This window comes from Charadrius vociferus, unplaced genomic scaffold (assembly GCF_000708025.1).
Source record: "Charadrius vociferus isolate BGI_N301 unplaced genomic scaffold, ASM70802v2 scaffold220, whole genome shotgun sequence".
In the NCBI taxonomy this organism is placed as follows: domain Eukaryota; kingdom Metazoa; phylum Chordata; class Aves; order Charadriiformes; family Charadriidae; genus Charadrius; species Charadrius vociferus.
The window spans coordinates 157,917-177,558 of NW_009646506.1; the positions used below are offsets into that span (position 1 = coordinate 157,917).

General features: G+C 38.7%; 1 protein-coding gene across 2 annotated transcripts in view; it reads left to right on the forward strand.

Moving 5' to 3' along the window:
- The window catches only part of RGL1 (ral guanine nucleotide dissociation stimulator-like 1), a 78,290-nt gene that overhangs the window by 13,406 nt on the left and 45,242 nt on the right, over positions 1–19,642 (forward strand). For both annotated transcript variants that reach the window (XM_009884313.1, XM_009884322.1), the window contains exon 3: positions 15,520–15,728. In XM_009884313.1, the coding sequence (XP_009882615.1) occupies positions 15,520–15,728 (209 nt within the window). The remainder of the gene's footprint in view (positions 1–15,519; positions 15,729–19,642) is intronic.

The window sequence follows — 19,642 nt, forward strand, 5'->3', positions numbered from 1 at the left end:
AGCAAGAAATCTGGGTGTTCAGATCCTGCTTTTTTTGTGTGTAAAACAAAAGTTTGTGTCCTTGCTGTTTTAGACTCTGCGAATGTAGGTATCGTGTGGGTTGCCCTTTGCTTTACCCCATTCAACTTCATAATAATCGCTTTAAAAATAAGGCAGCTAGAACAGAGTATGGTACTCTACATGTGGTCTCATCAGACCTTTTATGCAGTGGAAGAATAATGTCCTTTGACTTGCATCGTACCCTTTATTTATACTTTGCAGAATTGTTTGCTTTTTGTTGCTGCTTCCAAGCATTGTGCTGAAAGATTTAATGTTCTGCCTACTCTAACCCTTCAGATCTTTTCTCTGATCTGTGTGCCACGGTGTGACCTTTGAGGGTAGTACTTTCAACAGACTTTTTTGCTGGCCTCTTACATTTCTCTACATCTAGCTGCATAAGCCATATGTTGCCCATCAGAGTGTAGCTACCCTTTAACAGCTTTGGCAATCAAAATGAAACTTTGGCAGCCTCTACCTTAGGTGTTCTGCTATTTTGCATGGTAGCACTCATTAACCTTTTGCTCTGTCAGGTTACTGGGTTGCAGTCTGATGGAGTTTTTAATTGGTCCTCTTTGCCATCAGTTTGTGTCCAAATACCAATTTATGTCCAAATTTTTGCAGTCATCTTTGTGTAGCTCAGCCCTGCATCAGTGCAGAAGTTATTGCATACCGCAAACACCACTGAAATTTGTTGTGGTGGTCCCTTAGCTGCTGCTGCTCCACTTGTCTCCCATAGCTTAAAAATAACATGAAATCTTCACTGATAATAAACTATTTGCTGCATGTATATTAAGCACATGAATTATTATGTATGTAAGCCCTGTCATACCAGTTTGGGGACAATTGTGATACTGCCTTTAGAAAGGTACTGCAAGTCAGGAGTCATGTGCTCTGTATTCATTCACCCTGTGGCTTGAACTGACCAACTTATCTTCTGGGGGTTTGATTTTCTCACCTGTAATAAACTCACTATTCATTTTGAGATTTAGTGATCTGAGGAGTGTAGAGGCAGACACTTCTGCTTTAATATGACTGTATAGTTTCAAACCTATGAGAGACAAAACTCTTCTACTGTGCTGGACATGCAAGAAAAGTTCTGTAGCAGGGCAAGATCCTTCTGATATACCCTGTGACTCTGTTGTACAGTCTTCAGTGTTGAAATGTTTGAGAGCAATATATTCTGCTGCTTATTGATGCAGAGGCCTGGCTCTTCCAATCCCTCCTGTGAAGAGAAAGGATGAGACACCAGAGTTTATGTCCTTCTTCCTAGAATCTTCCAGCAGGGCCCCAGGAGTGTGCCACATTGAGTGCCTCTTCAATGGAGTTGGTTGCTGTATTGGAGTGGGTTGCAGTGGCGTCAAGTGCTGCACGGGTCTCCAGCTCGCGGCCTGTGGACTACAGCTGGCAATGCTGCCACTGGGCCACAATGGCACTAACAAGGTGTAGGCACTTAAAATGCTTTTGCGGAGTGATCCTGTTATTATATTCTATTCTTTCATCTATTTTCCTTTTATGTTCTTCCCACCTTTTTGTTCTGAAAGCAGTTTAAAGGATTATTTTCTTTTCCCCTCCCACCCCCTCAGCTGCTTTGTACAGTTGTCTTTCTCTTTATGAAGGCTCAACCTTTCTCCCAGTCAATAGTTGTTTCTTCCTTTCTGGGGAGTCCATGGGCTCTTTGTGCAAGTAAAACAACATGTTTTTATTATAAAGTAGCATTTTCTATTGAAAGATCTCAGAGTGATTGAACAATTTGGAATGACTGAATGCTTTGAGATGTATTCAAATTGTCATAGGTATTGGGCTTCAAACTGGAGACCTGTGATATATCTCATGTAGTAGCTTAGACTTCCTGATCTCAGTGGCTCCTTCTGACTCTTAAAAATCAATAATCTAAACTTCTGAGTATCTATATAACCTAAAGCAGAAGCAGACTGTCATATGTTAAAGAGCTATCCAGGGATTTATTTCCTCCTATGTATAGTTTATGCCCCACATAAGCTTACATAAAAGCTTGCATGCGTTGAATCATATTGAGTTTCTGTTTTGACTCAAATCAACTGCAGAATGTCCTTCAGCTGTTTACAGTATTCACCTGGATAAAAGTTATTTGATGAGGCTGGTAACCTTTCAAAACTTTGTTGGTGTTGGGATGCAAAAGACAAGTCAGTATGCCCTTCAGGATTAACTGATTAACTGTTGTTAAAACAAAACAGTGCAATAGAGATTAGTTAACTAGGTGCATTTGAAATCTAGTTGAAATATTACATGCAAATGCAACAAGAAAATGATTATGAAGATATGCCTACGCATCCTTTTGTCTGATTGCTTGGTTTGTAGTAATCTCTGGCTCTACCTGCGGTGCGTTTTGTATTTTTAGAGTAAAAACCCTTTAGGGAAGGGATGGTGTCCTGTGTTTTGACATGGCAGCCATTGTGCTGCTGTTGGAAATGTTTCATAAGTAACAATAATGTATTTCACTTGGAAGTCAGATCTTAAGCTTTTGCATTCCTCCCATTGAGTGCTTCAGATTGATTCTGGCTGTGCGTTTGGTCTGCTGGCTCCCTGTAGCATACAAAATGTGAATGAACTCTTGCACACTTACTTAAACCATGAGGCTTGCATTCTTCTTTGTGCAAAACCAGTTGTCTTGTTCAGGAAAACATCAGGAAGACAGAGAAGAACAGAGGTATGCTATTAACTCCTGATGGGTAATTAAAAAACAACCTTCCCTGTCCCCTCTTGTCGTGTGGTCGTCCCCCCCTCCCCTCCCCCCATAACAAACCAAAAAAACTCAAACCCAACCAAAACCCAAACTAAACAAAAACTAACAGACAGTAAACATGGACAATTTCTGTTTTATCATGCAGCCTGGTGTTTGTTTTTTTTTTTTTTTTCTTTCTTTCCCCTTTACTTGCAAGCTATACTTATTTTGCATTCTGACTCAGTACTTCCACATAATTATATGTGTGTTTTGATTGGTGTCCATTGCCTAAGGATTTAAGTTCAACTGCAACATAGCATTCTTAAACTGAAATACAAATGTCTGCAGCGGGTTCAGTGCCAGCTCATGCAACCCGTGCTGCTTTCTGCTGTGTCTGAAGAGATGGGTTAATGGCTGGGTGATGTAGTTACAAGAAGGCAGTAATTTGTGTAGGTATGCAATATGTTTAGTTGCCATATGTTTATGCAGTTTGTCATACAAAATGGAGAATTTGTCATAAAGAAGATACCTATAGAACTAGCACAAGGATGTTGCCATCACAGGTATGGTACATACAGACACACATGTATTCACGTGTAGATACTCCCTTTCTCTATATGTATGTGTACAAGAGAAGAATCCTAGGAGATTCCATAACCTAATCCCTTGTCATGTCTAGATTATATAGTAAAAGTGCAGTTTGGCCTGAACTAATGATTGAACTAATATTCTTGGACTCTTTCAGTGCATAAAGGTTCAAGCTGGTAACTCTTAGTATTAGGAAACACTAACTTACTGCTTTTTCTACTCAGGCCATTGAAAATGTCTCTTAATTTCAAAACAAATGGTAGTAAAGAGCACATGCATTGAAATGAAGTTTATAATGCACTGTAGGTATGTATTCATGCTGTGGTCATAAAAATGGTTTACTTACTGCTAACCTTTTTCTTTTATAAAAGATTAAAAAAGTTTGGCAATAGGGGTTGGTCAGAGTAATTATTATGAAACATGTGACAATATTTCCTTGATATTTTTTCTTCCACAAAAATACCTTATGTTTCAAGTTCAGTTTATTTTAAAATCTGAATCAGTCTTCTGCTAAATATATTCTTCTCTATCAGAACGCATTTGATTTCCCCACACCTCCAGTTTTATTTTCCAGCTATTCATACTAGGAAAATCTATCACTCTTGCCTTGTTGTTTATACCGAGTGCAGTAGCAGTTTACACGGATTTCCTGAGTCACTATAATTTTAATTTCTGTGTTCTGTTTGAGCAAGCTTTACAGTGTGAAAGGAAAGCCAGCAGTACAATCAGGATGAATAAAACGATTTTGGGTTATGTAATGTGCATTCATGCTACTATTATGCAACAGAATTATTACTTGTGGCATCCTTAAATCCATTTTGAGTTCAGTAGTGTTGCCTGCTGTCTCATACAGGATGTTCTTTGTTTCTACTGACTGAGCAGAAAGTGACGATGAGCTCCACTATTAAATTAAATTACGTTCCTGGAAGGGGAAAAAATAGTGTGACTTCCACAGGAAAAGTATCACAGTATTTGGCAACCAACAACATAGATACTGGTGAAAAATGGTCTTTACATTTCTGAATGGTCAAAATACAATTTTTTCATGTTGACCTATAATTTTCATAGAATGCTGTGACTCTTGTCATATTAAATCTATCTGACTGTGTTAGTGGTAATACCAATCATCCCTTCTCTTTGCTATTCTTGGCATTTATTAAAAAATGACACCATATTTTTGTCTTAGCATTTTTCATAAAACAAGCATGGCAAATGGCTTCACTGACCAATGTTTCACAAAGAGAATTTGTATAATAGCTTTCCTGTCATATTTCTTAGGGTAGACATAAAGTTGTTGTCATCTTTAACATCCAGGTAGCTTATAAATATGAGGATAATTGAGAATTTTAAACTTCTGTGTGGTGGTGATATCATTGGGCTGATATCATAGTGGGATGAAGTGGCATCAAAATGGAAATAATCCTGTGGTGTCTAACCTTGTGTTAAAGCAATCAAGGGTCATATAACAATAAAATAGGGAATTAGGGAGATGGGAGGGGACACAATATTAAAATTGCAGTTATGCGGTAATTGCAGCATAAGCATTGAGGTGGATGAGACCAGGAGATGAGGCTTGGGACAGGATTACATACAAAGTCTTGAAGGACAAGGCTTTCGATTTCAAGACAGACTATGAGTTATTTATGGGCTTGGATGATGACTTTAGCAGCTGTATGTATTTTTTTGAATCTGGGAGGATATTGATGTGGATGACATGGGGAGAAAGGTCCAATGTTGTAGGCCTTTGAAATCGAGATTAGTTTAAAATAGGAGAAAGTACTCTGTAGAGGCCACAGTGCTGTCACATGACATTGCATCGGGTAACTTGACTTCTACTAGTTTATACAGTCTGCCTCATATAAAGTTCTTTAACTGGGAAGTTGACATGGCCTTAGCCATTTGTGCCACGTTTCGGAGTTTAGTTAGCTCTTCTGTGGGAGATTTGCACACTGATCACTATGTAAGCAGCTAGGCTGAATACACAATGCGTAGCAGTGTGTCGTGTGGTTTAACAAAAATATCACAATGATTTCTGGCAGTTTTGTGGGTTTTTTCCAAAGTATTTCTTCATGCATGGGTTTGTACTGCTGCTTACTTCCTGTGCCCTTAGTTGTCTTGTAGTACTAATCTGTGATCGCTCGGTAACAGTGCAAAAGCTAAGACCATGTGAAGGTCTCTTCTGTTGAACACTTTGGTGTCTCAACCTTGTATTAATATCTAGACTGACTGGTATTGCATGACACTGGCAGGTGACTCCTCCAAAGAAGGTAAAATGGGTGAGGAGGAACAGGGGAGAAGTTTTCATTTCTGTAAGAGACAGTTTGTTTTCAAGCTCCTGGTAGACCTTACAAAGAACTGAGCTGGGATCTGGCCTTTTGAGCTGAATGCATGGATTTATCATGTTTTCAGTTGCTATTTTTAGCTTTTGCTGTCTGCTTGTTGTAACAAAAATGGATTGGTTTGGTGGTCTTCTACTACATCTGCTATATGGACTCAGTGTAGAAATGATATTGCTTAGTTTTATAGAGTATTTGTCAACTATGGACTCAGAAGCACTTTATAGGGGAGGTCAGTGTTAATCTGCTCTTCCATAGCTGGAAAAACAGGCACACAGAGGTCTTGCTCTACCCAGGGCTAATATTACCATGGCTCGAATTTCCACAGTGCTAAGATTCTCCTGAGCCACCTTTGAGGACCTTCCAGGAGGGACTCTTCTTGCAAGCGTGTCATCTGAAGAACCAAACTCCCTACCATCTGCGGTTAACACATGTGAATGTTTTGCTTTGTGCAGCTAAAATTTTTGAAATTAGTTAAAATCTGTGAGCAGAAAAATAGTTGCACTTCTTGCAAAGAGTGGCCAGTAGTTTCAGCTAAACTTAGAGGTGGCCAAATGCGTATTTGGCTGCATAATCTGATTTGTCTAATGTTTTATAGATATGGATGATATTAACATCTGGGGTGGTGAACAGTAGAAACTTGCTGCTTGATTATGCTGTGTTTTCAGATAACCATAATCGAGGTTGTGTTCTGTATGTAAATAAAAGATTTGCTGTACTGTGAGCTTGAACTGATAAGTACTCTTCAGGTGGAAGGCACAATATAGCTATCATTGTAATCTATAGCCAGAATTACTGAAAGCTGTTTCAAAGTCACTTGAAATATTTGAGCTGTCTGCCACCTTTTGTACTATTTTTCTTCACTCAACACCCATTCTTTTCTCCTTTATGGTTCCTGGTAAGTAATTCAGCCTAGGAACTGGAAGCAGGCTTCAGCACTTAGGAATTTCCAGGACAGACTGGAAGCAGTGAAAGTGTGGGGAGGGAGGAAAAGAAGTTAAGACAAGGGTTGTTAGCAGAAACAGTAATTGCTATTTACTGTTTCTGGGGCACAGGGGAGCTGCCCCAGCTGCCTATTTCCCTCTCTTAGGGACCCTCTATAATCCATACCTGTAAAAGCTTTTATTAGTTTTGACAGTTAATCACTGACTGTTTTATGCAAGTCCAAAGATCCTATGTAGAGCTCTTCCCTCTTGGAGACACTATGTAACACTTCCTTCAGCTACAGAAGTCAAAATATTTTACAAAATAGGCTGATTTTTCTGCCAAAATGGGCAATAAAACCTATTTCCTTGCCTTCATTCTGGTGCCCTACTCACTTAGCTGCCTATTAATTTTAGTATTTACTGCTTAGTCTGGTGATTGGACATTTTGGTGTTTCTATGCACTGAAGAGAGGAGGATGCTGAGTTTTACAGAAGTAATTCTCCTCTAATATAGAAGGGCTTTGGAAAGATATTTAATGTGAGACACATTTGTTTGCTGGGTTAGAAGAGTATTTCTAGTAAATGTCATTTGATGACAGCTATTCCTCAAACAATATAAGATGCACGTGACTAAGAGTCTTACCTGACTTACTGGTTTCTTTTCCTTGCTTTTCTATTTTAAGTTAGGGACTTGCTAAGCGTCAACGTCCGATCAAAACCACCACAAGGAATATTTATACATACGGATGTATTATGAAAATAATATGTCCCTAGCCTGCTTGAGAGAGAACAAAATTGTGGTGAACTGCAGAACTGTGAAACGCATCAAACAAAAATGAAAGTGATTTAAGTAATCTGATGTTTCAGGTTCAGTTAACAATGAATACTGTATGTCAGATAAGAGGGTAGGAGGGCTTGTCTTGATTTTGTTAAAAGTCCTTCTAGCAAGAGAGGTGAGAGGATGAGAAGGAACCTTTTTGTAGGTAGGAAGTAGTGAGAAGGTAAGTGCATAAATCATACAAGAATAGCTAGAGATGAAAGTTTGGGGCTAAGCTGCTGGGGCAATTTTTGGTCTCTTTAAAAAAGCTTGTATGCTGCACAGTGAACCCCAGAGGACTTGATTCTCACTGAATCATATGGCTACATTCCTTTGCTGCACAGATGCTTCTCAGAAGTAGGCCAAAGTTGGAGAAGGAATTTATATGTTCCCATAGCTGAGTAAGTTCCACCATTTGTAAGAGCTGGATAGTGCCATTTTAATATAGACTTCTTTGAAGATTCAATTTCTTAATGCACTTGCTTAAACTCCTTTAGATGCATGCAGTGAGAGGTGATGTGTAAATTAGGCTTCTTTCCTTTTGCTTTGATTCTTTTAGAGCTAGTCCCACATAGTTCACTGATACTCAAATGAGTCTAAATTTGCATAACTTCAGATGGTGTGAGAATGCACAGCTCAGCACCATGGTATGCATGATGTTTCTTATTTTCCCCAGAGTGGTTTTAAGTAGCTGCAAGGTGCCTAAGTGAAAGGGTTCTAACTGAGCAATAGCATTTGTGTAAGAGGCTTTTTTTTTCTTCTTCTTCTTTAACCTCTAAATCTGAACCACAGCTTTTGTTACTGTTTGCCAGCTCTTCAGACAGATACCAGCCAGGCTGTGAGCTCTAAGGATACTAGAAAATGAGAATGCCTTTTGTATAATGATCATGGAATTAACTGGTCCTGGAAACTCTGAGTTGCTGCCAAGAAAGGTTATTTATGTGGTAAGAAAGGAAAGGAAAAGGGTGGAGCTTTGGAAATCCAGGAATACCCCTAGCTGTCAGATCATAGGAAAGAGCTAGTAAAGTTATTTTGGCTTCCGAGTTTGGTGCAGTCAACACCTGATTTTCAGCAGCATCCAAAATGAGGAAACGGGAGTTAGTGAAGTTGAGGGAGCTCTGCAGAGAGCTCCATATTAATTTTATTTCCAAGTGCACTGTACAGTAAAAGCAGCTGCTCTTGCATAGGCAGGCGTTTACGCTGCCTGGAGTCTGCAGGCTGCAAAAGATCTGGCCACCCAAATCCTGCATTTTAAACCACGGTTTCCTAGAGTGGAAATTCTGCTTCAAATTCAGAGTCTTATCTCATGCAAGCTGTTTTCCAGGCTGAGAGTTCTACAGAGTGAAGTAAAAGGACAGAGAGGAGAGTGGTGGGATGCAAGGCTCTTGAATACTGTCAGCATTGCAGAACTGATTGCAAGAGGAAGCATGGATGTGTACAACCCTAATGACACTTCAAATACTTGTGACTTCTTTTGATAAGCTTCATCCAGTCGCTGCTTTTTCTGATGTGCACTGTTAATGTGGTACTGTTAGTGTAAAATTACCACTTTTCACAGGGTTTGTGTTTTGTTGTGTTTTTTTTTTTTTTAATGGTCATGGGGTGCAGATGGGGGGGTCGGTCAGCACAATGTGTGTGAGTTTGAGTCAGTTCAGCATGATTGTCAGCTGCTGTGGATTTTATCTGTCACTATGTGTACAGAACAATCTTGCTTTCTTCCTTGTAAGGGGAGCAGGCTCAATTACAATGTTCATTAGGATCTTCGTTGGAAGGAAGCACTATGTCAAATAAGTTGTTAATATCTTTGCAGTTGTTCTTTAAAAAAATACTTGACTAAAGTGAGTAGGAGTCTTGCATAGCGTCTTGAAGTCATATTATGAAGTTCTGTGTGGTTTATGCCATGGAATCCAGTTGTTCTTCAAACAACTTTTCTGTTTCATCTGTCTTGCTGCTTTCTTTAAGTGATGTGTTAAATGAAGGATACCTTAGGCTTTTCTACTCTGACTGGTATTATGGATACTTGTATTTTTGGAGCTTTTGAAGCTTTATCATTCCATGATTTGATTATTCCCCCCCGCTCCTTCTCCTCTGCCCCCAAGGATGAATGTAGATATTAAAGGCTTATGCTGGAGAGCCTGTGTGTAAGGAAGAAATATAAAAAAAAAATAAGGGCAAAAGCATCTTAATTATACTTTCAGGACGTTAAAGCTGATTCACATTTAGACAAACAGTGAAATGAAACAGCCGTTCCTGATTAAAGTACCTTATTTTTATTGAACTTACAAGTTACTGCACTTTAGGCAGTTTTATTCCAGCATAGGTTCTCTGTCCAGTAAGTTAATAAAAATAGCTAGAGTGGAAAACTCCCCATCTGGAAAAGCTGTAATTTTCAAGGAAAGTCAAAAACATTTAAAAATCTGTCAAAAACAGTAAAAATGGAGTTTAAGAGACACTAGTTAGTTAGGTGCTCTTGAAAATAATTTTGCAGAATTTCTAAATAAAACAAGTCTTTAGTAAAGTGGTAATGTTTTAAATGACTAAGCCTGAAGAATATTTGATATCTCATTTACTTATTGTTCATTCCAGTTGTTTTCTTTCAGTATTTTTTTTCCAGTCTGCCTAATGAAAAACAATCACATTGATTTCATTCCATGATTCTCGCTTTCAGAATCTCAAGAGGTAATATTTGCATTGGACAAAAACTGCAGACCAGTGTTTTTTGGTGTAAAAGTGATTGTTTACAGCCGTGTTTCTGAAATAATGACTACAATCCTGTATGTCTTTATTTGGGTAGCAGCTTATTTTTGTACTGTTCAGAATTTGAACTTTTTTTTTAACTTGAGTCTCTACTCCCTCTTGCTAGGATGTACCATTAATTTAGGAGGTGGTAGATTTTTATAATTAATTTATAATCTGATCGAAGGTTAACAGGTAGCATTTGTACCTTTAGCCCATGAGGCTGTGGGATCCAGATCTGTATAATGGCTGTCAAACTGAGTGAAATACCTGGCAACTTTGGGGCATATGCAGGTTTTGCTTTGTTTTCCTGTCATCGGTAGACAAAATGGCAAGAGATCAGCGTATCTTTGCCAGTCTTGCAGAGAAGGACTGATGGGAAGTGGAGATTGTGGTATCAAAGGTTGCACATGGTGTCTAGCCAGATTCATAAAGGAGTGTTGCTTTTACACACCTAGTAACAAACTATGCTGGTAACAAGCTGCTTGTAACTGAGGACCTGTGTACTCAAGGCCTGTATTGGTGGCTGGTGCAAAGAGAAGACTTCTGTTGGATATTATGCTGATACTCATATCTTTTCCTCATCCTGCAATTGTGTGTGTGGCTATCTTGCACTTTCACAACGCCTTTGTGAGTCAGTGAGATTCAGGAGCTAGCCTGTACGGGGCAAGGTCAGGACCTTAATTGTAACCAGCTTGGAACTGAATTATCGCTCCTTCAGTACTGGGCATCTGCAGCTGGTTTTGGAGTCAGTTTGTGTTTAAAGTAACTTTTTGGCTTCAATGTGTCTTAGTGTGCATGGACCTCTCCTGTTTCAGCAAGAACTGCATATGTGGGTACTGTTTTGTGCTGTATAGCTGTAAGATGATCGCATTAAAAGAGAGTGGGCCCCTCTAAAGGTACAGCATTGCAGAGGATTAGTAAAGATGTTAGAATTAAACTACATTGGTACCCACAGAACCTCAAAAAATGACTTGCAAGAATATACTTCAGTTCAGTCTTTCTACATTTGCTTTTGAAAGATGCTGTCTATCTTGTAGGAAGCTATTTGCTCATCAGTTACATTTGCAGATTACAAGGCTATAATCTTGCCTGAAAAATCAAAGTGAGACTGTTTAAAAAACATAAAATAAATCAGACTATAAAATGCCTGTTTGTTTATTATTAATCTATTAATAATATTGTTAATTATTAAAATTAAAATATCTGTTTGTTTATTATTAGTCTTGTAGAGGACCAAGAAAATCTTACTGAAGCCCTGAGATGTTGGGGTCTAGTATCTTTATTAGACATGTTGTTGAAGGAGAGAAATGGAAGGAGCTGGAGAGCCTTTTTTTATCATTTTGATGCACAAAACTGCAAAACTTCTGGTGGCTTTAATTGGTACCACATAACAGTGATCACCATGTGCCACTGTCAAAACGTGCAAAGAGCTTTAGGAATGTCTTTTAATAGCAGTAGATACAGTATTCCTCTAAGCAGACAACACAAAAGCAAACATGAAAACTCTTTTGCCTTTGGGCAGCCTGGTTATGTCAGTGAAGAGATGGCCTCTTGATTAAATCCAGACTGAGCAGTTTCCTGTTAGCATGCTAACTCAGCCCACAATGTCTTATTCTTAAAGTCTGTTATTGAGCTCGTCTGCCAAGTCCTTTTTCCTTTTAAACTTACAGGCAGAAATGCCAAAATAATACAGATACAAACATTCCCTAAAAGTCTCTTAAAATGATTTCTAGCAGTTTAATGTTTTGCTGACAAACTCAGTTTTAGATTTTTGGGTTTGGGGGTTGTTTTTTGTTTTGTGTTGTTGGTATTTTCTTTGGTTGTTTTGTTGTTTGGTTTTGGGTTTTTTTAACATTCTCCCAACATGATGTCTTGGGGAAGTTGCAATGCTGCAATTAACGGAAAATTTTATGCATGTACCAATCTTGGAAGCAGATTCTGTCCTTGTTTGCTACACAGTCCATCAGTGAATGAGAGCTTTTTACTCACACTGATTAGAATACGGCCGTAAGTCAATATATCATGAGTGGGGCAATCTGCTGGATAGAAAATTAATAAATACAGTAGTGCAGACTTTCTTCCCTGTTTGAAAGCAGTTGTATTGCATAACTAGTTATTTTCAAAAGTATATTTTAACTGTAAGATGAAAAGTCAGCAAGAATTTTTTTTTTCCTGAGCAAGTTTTGCATAGGGAAGACTTGAATGGAGGAGATATATAGCGGTGGTAACAACATATCCTTTTAGTATTTCTGTAATGGTGGTATCATATATAATTCTATATACACCTTTATGTCAGGTATACAACAGATTATACACCTTTAAAACAGGCATAAGATCTGTTGAACAAAAGTTTGCAAGTTACTCTGGTGTAATGTCCTTCATTGCCTGTGGGCTTGCATTGGGATAACAGTGGGTTTTGTACTGTGCATTGCCTTGTCTATATATAAAAGGCATTAATGGGTTCATGACACAAGACCAAGTTACCCAGTCTGTAATTTCACAGTCTGTTTGAACAGATGTAAACCTGTGGTGCTTCCAGAAATTGTCTTACAGCTTGACCCAAACTTGTTTTCCCTGTGGCAGCCTGTGTGTTTCTGCAGCCATGGGGTGAACTCGTATGGGTTAAACCTGATCCCACCAAATGAAATAAAGGGCTCTGTTTTGGCTGCACCACTTTCCCAGCCCAGTTTGCTGTTGCAGGTGGGCAGAAAAGAGCCTCTGGGAATGACTTCTTTCAATGGCTTAAACTCAATGTGAAATGGTGCCATTTTGCAGTTGAGATGTGGCTGCAAGCTTCCTAGGACCTCTGCTTACCTGCTGTGTCTATACTCTACAGTCTGTTGACAGGTCCCTGTGTCTTTATCCTACAAGATACTCCTGGCTCTTCCAGGGATTCCTACAGACACAGAGACACTTTTCTGCCAAAAAAAAACTGTGCTGGGGCCCAGTTCTTGTTAGAAAGTCCAGAACATTGTGCGTTACTGCTATTATTCCTATTTTTTGTTTCCCTTCCTAGTCTGTGGTGCGGGGTTTTTTTTTGGTGGGGTTTTTTTTGTTTGTTTGCTTGTTTGTTTACTTAATACAGACAGCATGTTGTATTTTAATGTCACAACAAGAGTTTGCTGGACCTTGTTAAGCTGAGAAATGAAGTGTCCCCGTGCAAGAGTAGCAGAACTTTAGAATAATATTAAAGACGTCTACGTTTTTTAAAACAAAAAGGGATATCTATTCTAAATAATTCAAAAGCAATGGAAGGTAGTGATGTACATATGAAGTGGGTGGGTTATCCATTCCTAATTATTTTATGAATAGATTAATTTTTTCCTTTTTTTTGTCAGTTTACCAAGGCAGAGTTGGTAGTGACTCTAAGTCATTAATGTGCTGTCTTCGTGTCCTCAGTCTAGTACCAAGATGTTGTGTTAACATTGGAATATTGTTGGCCTTGTTGTCTCTAACTCGTACCTCAGTAGGCAGTTTCTGGAGCAAAACTTCTGGTCAAAATGGCTATGTGTCTGGTGGTGTTTCCTCAGGATGAATATGAAACATGTTGTCAAGGAATCGTGGAGAAACACAAAATATGGATTGTATTGTTACTTAGGGGAGTCTTTCAATCTGCTTAAATTCTAATTCATATTCAAAACCCAGAAGAGCTGTTAAATTACAAAATATTACTGTAAGGCTGGGAAATGTGACCTAATGATATACTGTTATTATCTGGTATCGTGATATGGCAGAAGCTGTTACCCAGGAGAGGAAGGTTGTGATTCAGAAGAGAAACATCACAGCGGTCCCAGTTGAAAGCTTGCTGTGAGTGCATATCTGAGGAGAAAATCTGCTGCAATGAAAATGGGTTGAACTCCTTAGTTTTTATCCTGAGATTGCAGAATTGATGATGCACAGACTAAGCTAGACTGGTGTGTGCTCAGGCCAAGTATAAGTTTATTTCCTGTAGTATTTTTCTACTGATATATTTAATCTAACCTAAAAAGATTCAAGATTTTCTTTTTTTACAGTCTTGAAATATTTCATGATGGCCTGACTTTTTCCTTTGCATGATCTTATTAATCCTAGCCTTAAACAAAATATTTTCTAAACGCAGTAAATGTGAATAAAAGTTTACTTCAAAAAGATATTTCATTTATTCAGATGACCTTCTAATATTTTATTTACATAAATCATAGTGATGTCTGGGGATTTTTGACAGGGTTTTTCTTTGCACTTATGGTTGCAGACACTTGAACAGGCTCAAACCATTTGTTTCCCTCAAGGAAAAAGCCTTTTTTGTTACTGGAGTTTTATTGGTGCTGGTGATATGTGATTATAGTGATTATGCATGTCATGTAATTGCAATCAGGTAAAACAGCAGGTATGTCACAGCACATTTTCCTCAAGCTGAGGATGCGGTATGTCAGTCATTTGGTCCCTGTTAAACGGCCGCAGCAGAAAGGGAAATATATGCTACCCCATGCTGCCTCTGTAGAGTTCAGTGGTATGAATATTCCTTCTTGCAGATAGCCAACTCAAAAGATGGAGAGAAATTTTCTGTTAGATTGCTCTTGTTAATGTTTTTTGTTTATAGTCCCATTTTTAAAGCTTTTTACAACAGGTATGAATTATTACTACAATTATTAACAAATAAGTATTTAAACTGGTCACAAAAATAATTTTCTGAACTGTCCTGTAAATAGTGGCAGAATTTAAGGGAATGAATCTAGTTATTTCTGACTTAAAGCAGGCTGTAAGCCTTAAAAACAAAAGCTGTTTAAAACCACACCACCCTCCCAACACCAAACCCTAGATTTGTTGACAAATACTGTCCCAAATGGAAACGGTAAGAGAAAATTATAATGGCATGTTTGCAAGATGACTTTGACACCCTCCTTGCAAAAGCATCATGAAATGTTTCACATTCAAATGTATTCATTTCCTTATGTTCTGCGTGGCAACCCAAAGTTGGTATTTTCAAAAGCAGGAGAATCACAAGTGCTGATGCTTAAGTTGTGGTCAGTTTTCATGTTTATTCAGAAGTTAATCGGGACACTGAATTACCACTGTTGTTCCCTCTAGTAATATTCTTTGTGGGATAATGGATTTTCTTTTAGATAACAATATACTATAGGAGCATAAGATAACTTGATAGAAGTCAGGCTATAAAATATTATGTGGAGTATGTCAGATAAATACCTTAAACTTACTAAAACCCTCTGTTATTTGATACAGCATTTGGTGTTCAGAGAGCCAAAACTGAAAAAAATCTTATAGTAACTAAAGATGGACTATTCCTGTGAAAAGATGGAATTGAATCTGTGAAAGCTGTGTCAGGGATCTGGCTTCTGTCTGATTTTTGTGCTTTGTTTTTGTTTCAACTTTGTAGGCTGAGGGGGACCAGTTACCTCCAGAACATACTGTCAGCCAGTATGAAACATGCAAGATTAGGACAATAAAAGCTGGAAGTTTGGAGAAACTTGTGGAGAACCTTCTGACAGCTTTTGGGGATAATGATTTTACCTACATCAGTGTCTTCCTCTCGACATACAGGGCCTTTACTTCTACTAAGGAAGTGCTGGAACTTCTCCTTGACAGGTAAGAGCCAGTATATAATGGAAACTGAACCAACATTTACATGATAGAGAGATGTCAGGAATTTCTTCCATTACTTTTAGTGGACATAGACTTAATAACCCGATGGGCAGATATCAAGAATACTGCACATTTCAGAATTTCAGCATAAACATAAAATGTGTAAATGCATGCTGCCCACATCCCAACAGTCATTAAAGCATATAGTCACCAGGGAGGGAAAGTGTGCCTTGTCTGACAGCTAAGGAACCAAGCTGGGACTGACACAAGAAATTTAATATAGCTTTTACCCCCCAAAAAAAACAGAATGCATGGGCTGCAAAGTCATAACTAGAATAGATTCCTATGTTTTGCTGGATACTGGTATTTTCAGACCTAACTCTCTTGCTTGGGGGCTGCTGATTTGACACAGAGATTGTACAAACATAAGAAAGAATTCACTGTCCCCTTCTAGTACTTCACATGAACATGCAGCCATAAATTTTTGCAGACAGCACAAGAACCTCTTAATGTTATAAGAATAGCTTTTATGGCAAGACTGTTAAATCACATCTGCTGTGTCTTTGTAAATGCTTGTAACATGCAACATTAGTTTTCTAACCCTAAATTCTAACTGAGACATGACTGGGTCAGTGGTGATCTTATTTTGGGAGCGTCATATTTATTGCATTTTCAAAATCAAGTGATAAAATCATAGAATGGTTAGAGTTGGAAGGGACCTTGAAGATCATCTAGTTCCAACCCCCCTGCCAAGGGCAGGGACACCTTCCGCTAGACCAGGTTGCTCAAAGCCCCATCCAACCTCGCCTTGAACACTTCAAGGGATGTACCAGAAGAGTTATTCTGGCATATAGTAATTAGAACAGAGGAGTAGCAGAAGAACTCCTAGGTTTTAATTTTGGCTCTCCCACCAGGTAAATAAGGCACAAGGCATGGATTACATTATGTGTGCTTTTCTTTTGTATCTGAAAAGGAGTATAATACTACTTGCTTTGTAGGAATGTTATGTGGCTCAATTAATAGCGATGTTGAAATCTAGCTGCCAGGCCTGCTGTGATTGTACTAATAGCTGTGGTTGCTCAAGTGCAGTAACTTCACAGCCAGGTAAGAAGTCAGATGAGGAATGAGCAGCCATCCTGGGGAGCAGACTGTACAGTTCGATTTACTACTGTGAGCTTTATGTCTCAGTCCATACCAATTCTGACGTGGAACATGAGGAGCAATAAAAATTTACAGTGCATATATGCAAGAATATAAAACAAGTTGAGGAATTCCTTCTTTTGAATGGGTAATTCTTTCTGTACCCTCAGGTTTATATTCTATCATAGAATGGTTTGGATTGGAATGGACCTTAAAGATTGTCTAATTACAACCCCCCTGCCATGGGCAGGGACACCTCCCACTAGACCAGGTTACTCAAAGCCCCATCCAGCCTGGCCTTGAACACTTCCAGGGATGGCACATCCACAACTTCTCTGGGCAACCTGTGCCAGTGTCAACTGGAACTATGTTTTGGACATACGTATCTTTGAAGAAAAAAATATGAAAGGACACCAAGTTTGTGTGGATTCTAGTAACTTTAAAGAGGAGCTAACTTGCCAGGTGACAGTGTGTGATGAGAATCTCTTGCTTCCTAAGCATGTGAATTGCCAGACAGCCACAAATTTATAGGAGAAACCAATAATTGTATGCATATACTTTGTCACTTCCAGCCAATAATGTTTCATGTAAGATTTATTTTACTTACTTTTATAAAGATACATTTTTAACAGAAAAAAATTGAATAAACAAAATAGTAGCCTTTGCAAGGATGCTTTGCCCAGAATGGCTGTTTTAAATATCATTCCCCTAACAGTGCATGTTTTGTTGCTCTGTGTTGGTGGGTTGCCAGACAACTCTTTTGGGGTTCTTAAGTATTAGTTGATGTGTATCTGGGGAAGTTTTCTTTCTGTAATCAACGAGAACTTGTGAGTAGCTCAAATAATGTGAATAAGTCAGTCAAAGGTGGCTGTAAAACTGATTATACACAGCTCACACTTTGATTAAAGGCTCTTTAGTTGTCTGAAGACAACTTATTTTGTCTTAAAGTACATGCATATATCCTGTTTAAATGCCCAGAAAGCATCTTTATGTGTGTTCTCCACCCAGTTCAGCATAGTTTTGATTTCTAGTAGTTTCCATTCTTATTTCTCTTACTGAGGTACTTCAGTAATGCAAATAAATGTCCCACCTGAGACTGTGAACTCATTTTACAAATCACTGTACAAACATGCCTAGAATTGTTTGCAACAGCCCCCACCCTGAAGACTCTCTACTGTCAAGAGATGATAAACAGTGAGAGGAAGAGACTATGATGAAGATAGTTAGGAGGAGTGTACTGGGGAAAAGAGAGAGTAAAGGTTTAACTCATAGTGATGATTTTGGAATTTGACCTCTGTTTTCATGCATCTTTATTTTCGCATGTCCATAACTGGTTGTTTTTTTGCTGTCCTCAGGAAGGCTGTTATGCAAAGAGCAATTCATATATTATGTTTATTTAATTTGTATAATTATAAAAGATCCCATGTATCTGACAAGCAAGTCTAAAATCTACCATCAAATCTGTTAAGCTGGGTGACCACCAAAGTGATGTTTTTTGAGAAAAATTCTTGGCACTTGGAGGCTGCCTTGGGTCGTTGGCTGTGGTCTGGCTTTAGCTGGTGCAGAGCCCCTGGGCAGGACTAGGAGAGGCGTCTTGTAGCTGTTGGGCTGTTTTGTCCTCCCGCATGCTTCTGCGCAGAGGACTTTGCGTGTATAAACTTTGTGTGGGACAGATAAATATTTCATGTGTATGTGTCTGGATCTTTTCCCCTTGGTCACCTTACCTGTCTGGATTCAATGGATGCTCCAGGCAGTTCTGCCCAAGGAACCAAGCTGTGAGTGCTGCTGGCGGCCTGGATGAACTGAGGCATGGGAAGGCACGTTCAGCTGTGGTGTCCCTGCTCGTGCTTCTCCCCCTTTACCTCTTAATAGGGGACATCACTCTCCAGAATTGTGGATTCAGCCCTTCAGTGACTACTGAAATAATTCAATCTCTCTATAATTTAGGATTGAAGCATTTTAAACTTTGGGTTGGGGCCAAAGGGGTAATCCACTGAAACTGCAGTCCATCTTACAGTCAGTTCGCCTTGTTATGGTTTGGATTGTTTTGTGGTGTTTCATCACTAGCCATTAAAATGTTCAAGCTCTGTTAGGCTGCACTGTTATAAGGATGATGAAAAAGTCTTTTGGGAATCTTGCTTTTGCACTGAAGTTTGTAGAGTCCTCTGGATAAACGGGTCTGATTTCTTCCCACGTTTTCCCCTAGTGAAAAGAATGTAGAAATAGAAACGTACAGAATTAGTGAAACATTGAGGTTATAAAATCAGATACTCAAAGATCAGGAATTTGAGAGGGGGAAGAACTCAATATCTTTATGAAGTTCATCATAATGGGCTTTAGTTTCTACTTCTATATTGTTTTCTTTACTGTAGGTATTAATGATAGGATTTTAAAAACAGCCTGAAGTAATTACTCATTCTCTGAGAATTGTTGGTCATGAGACACCTAAACTCTTTGGGCTCCTGTGGAAAGGTCAACTCTGTGCAGTAAAGGTTTCTGTAAATTGTAGACCTGGTGCAATTTAGCTCAGTTAACTCTGCAATTAAGTTCTAAATATTTTTGTATCTGGGAATTACATCTGTAATATTACAATTGGATTGCAACACAAAAGAAGTGGCAACTCTGACTTATGAGTCTTTCTTACATTTTCTCAGGAGTGTATCAGAGGAGAGAAAACCAGCCTTGATTGGAAGAGAAATTGAGCAGACAGGACTAACCCAGCTTTGAAATGTGTACATAGCCAGTTTATAATGGATTTCCTTTGAAAATTCAAGCAG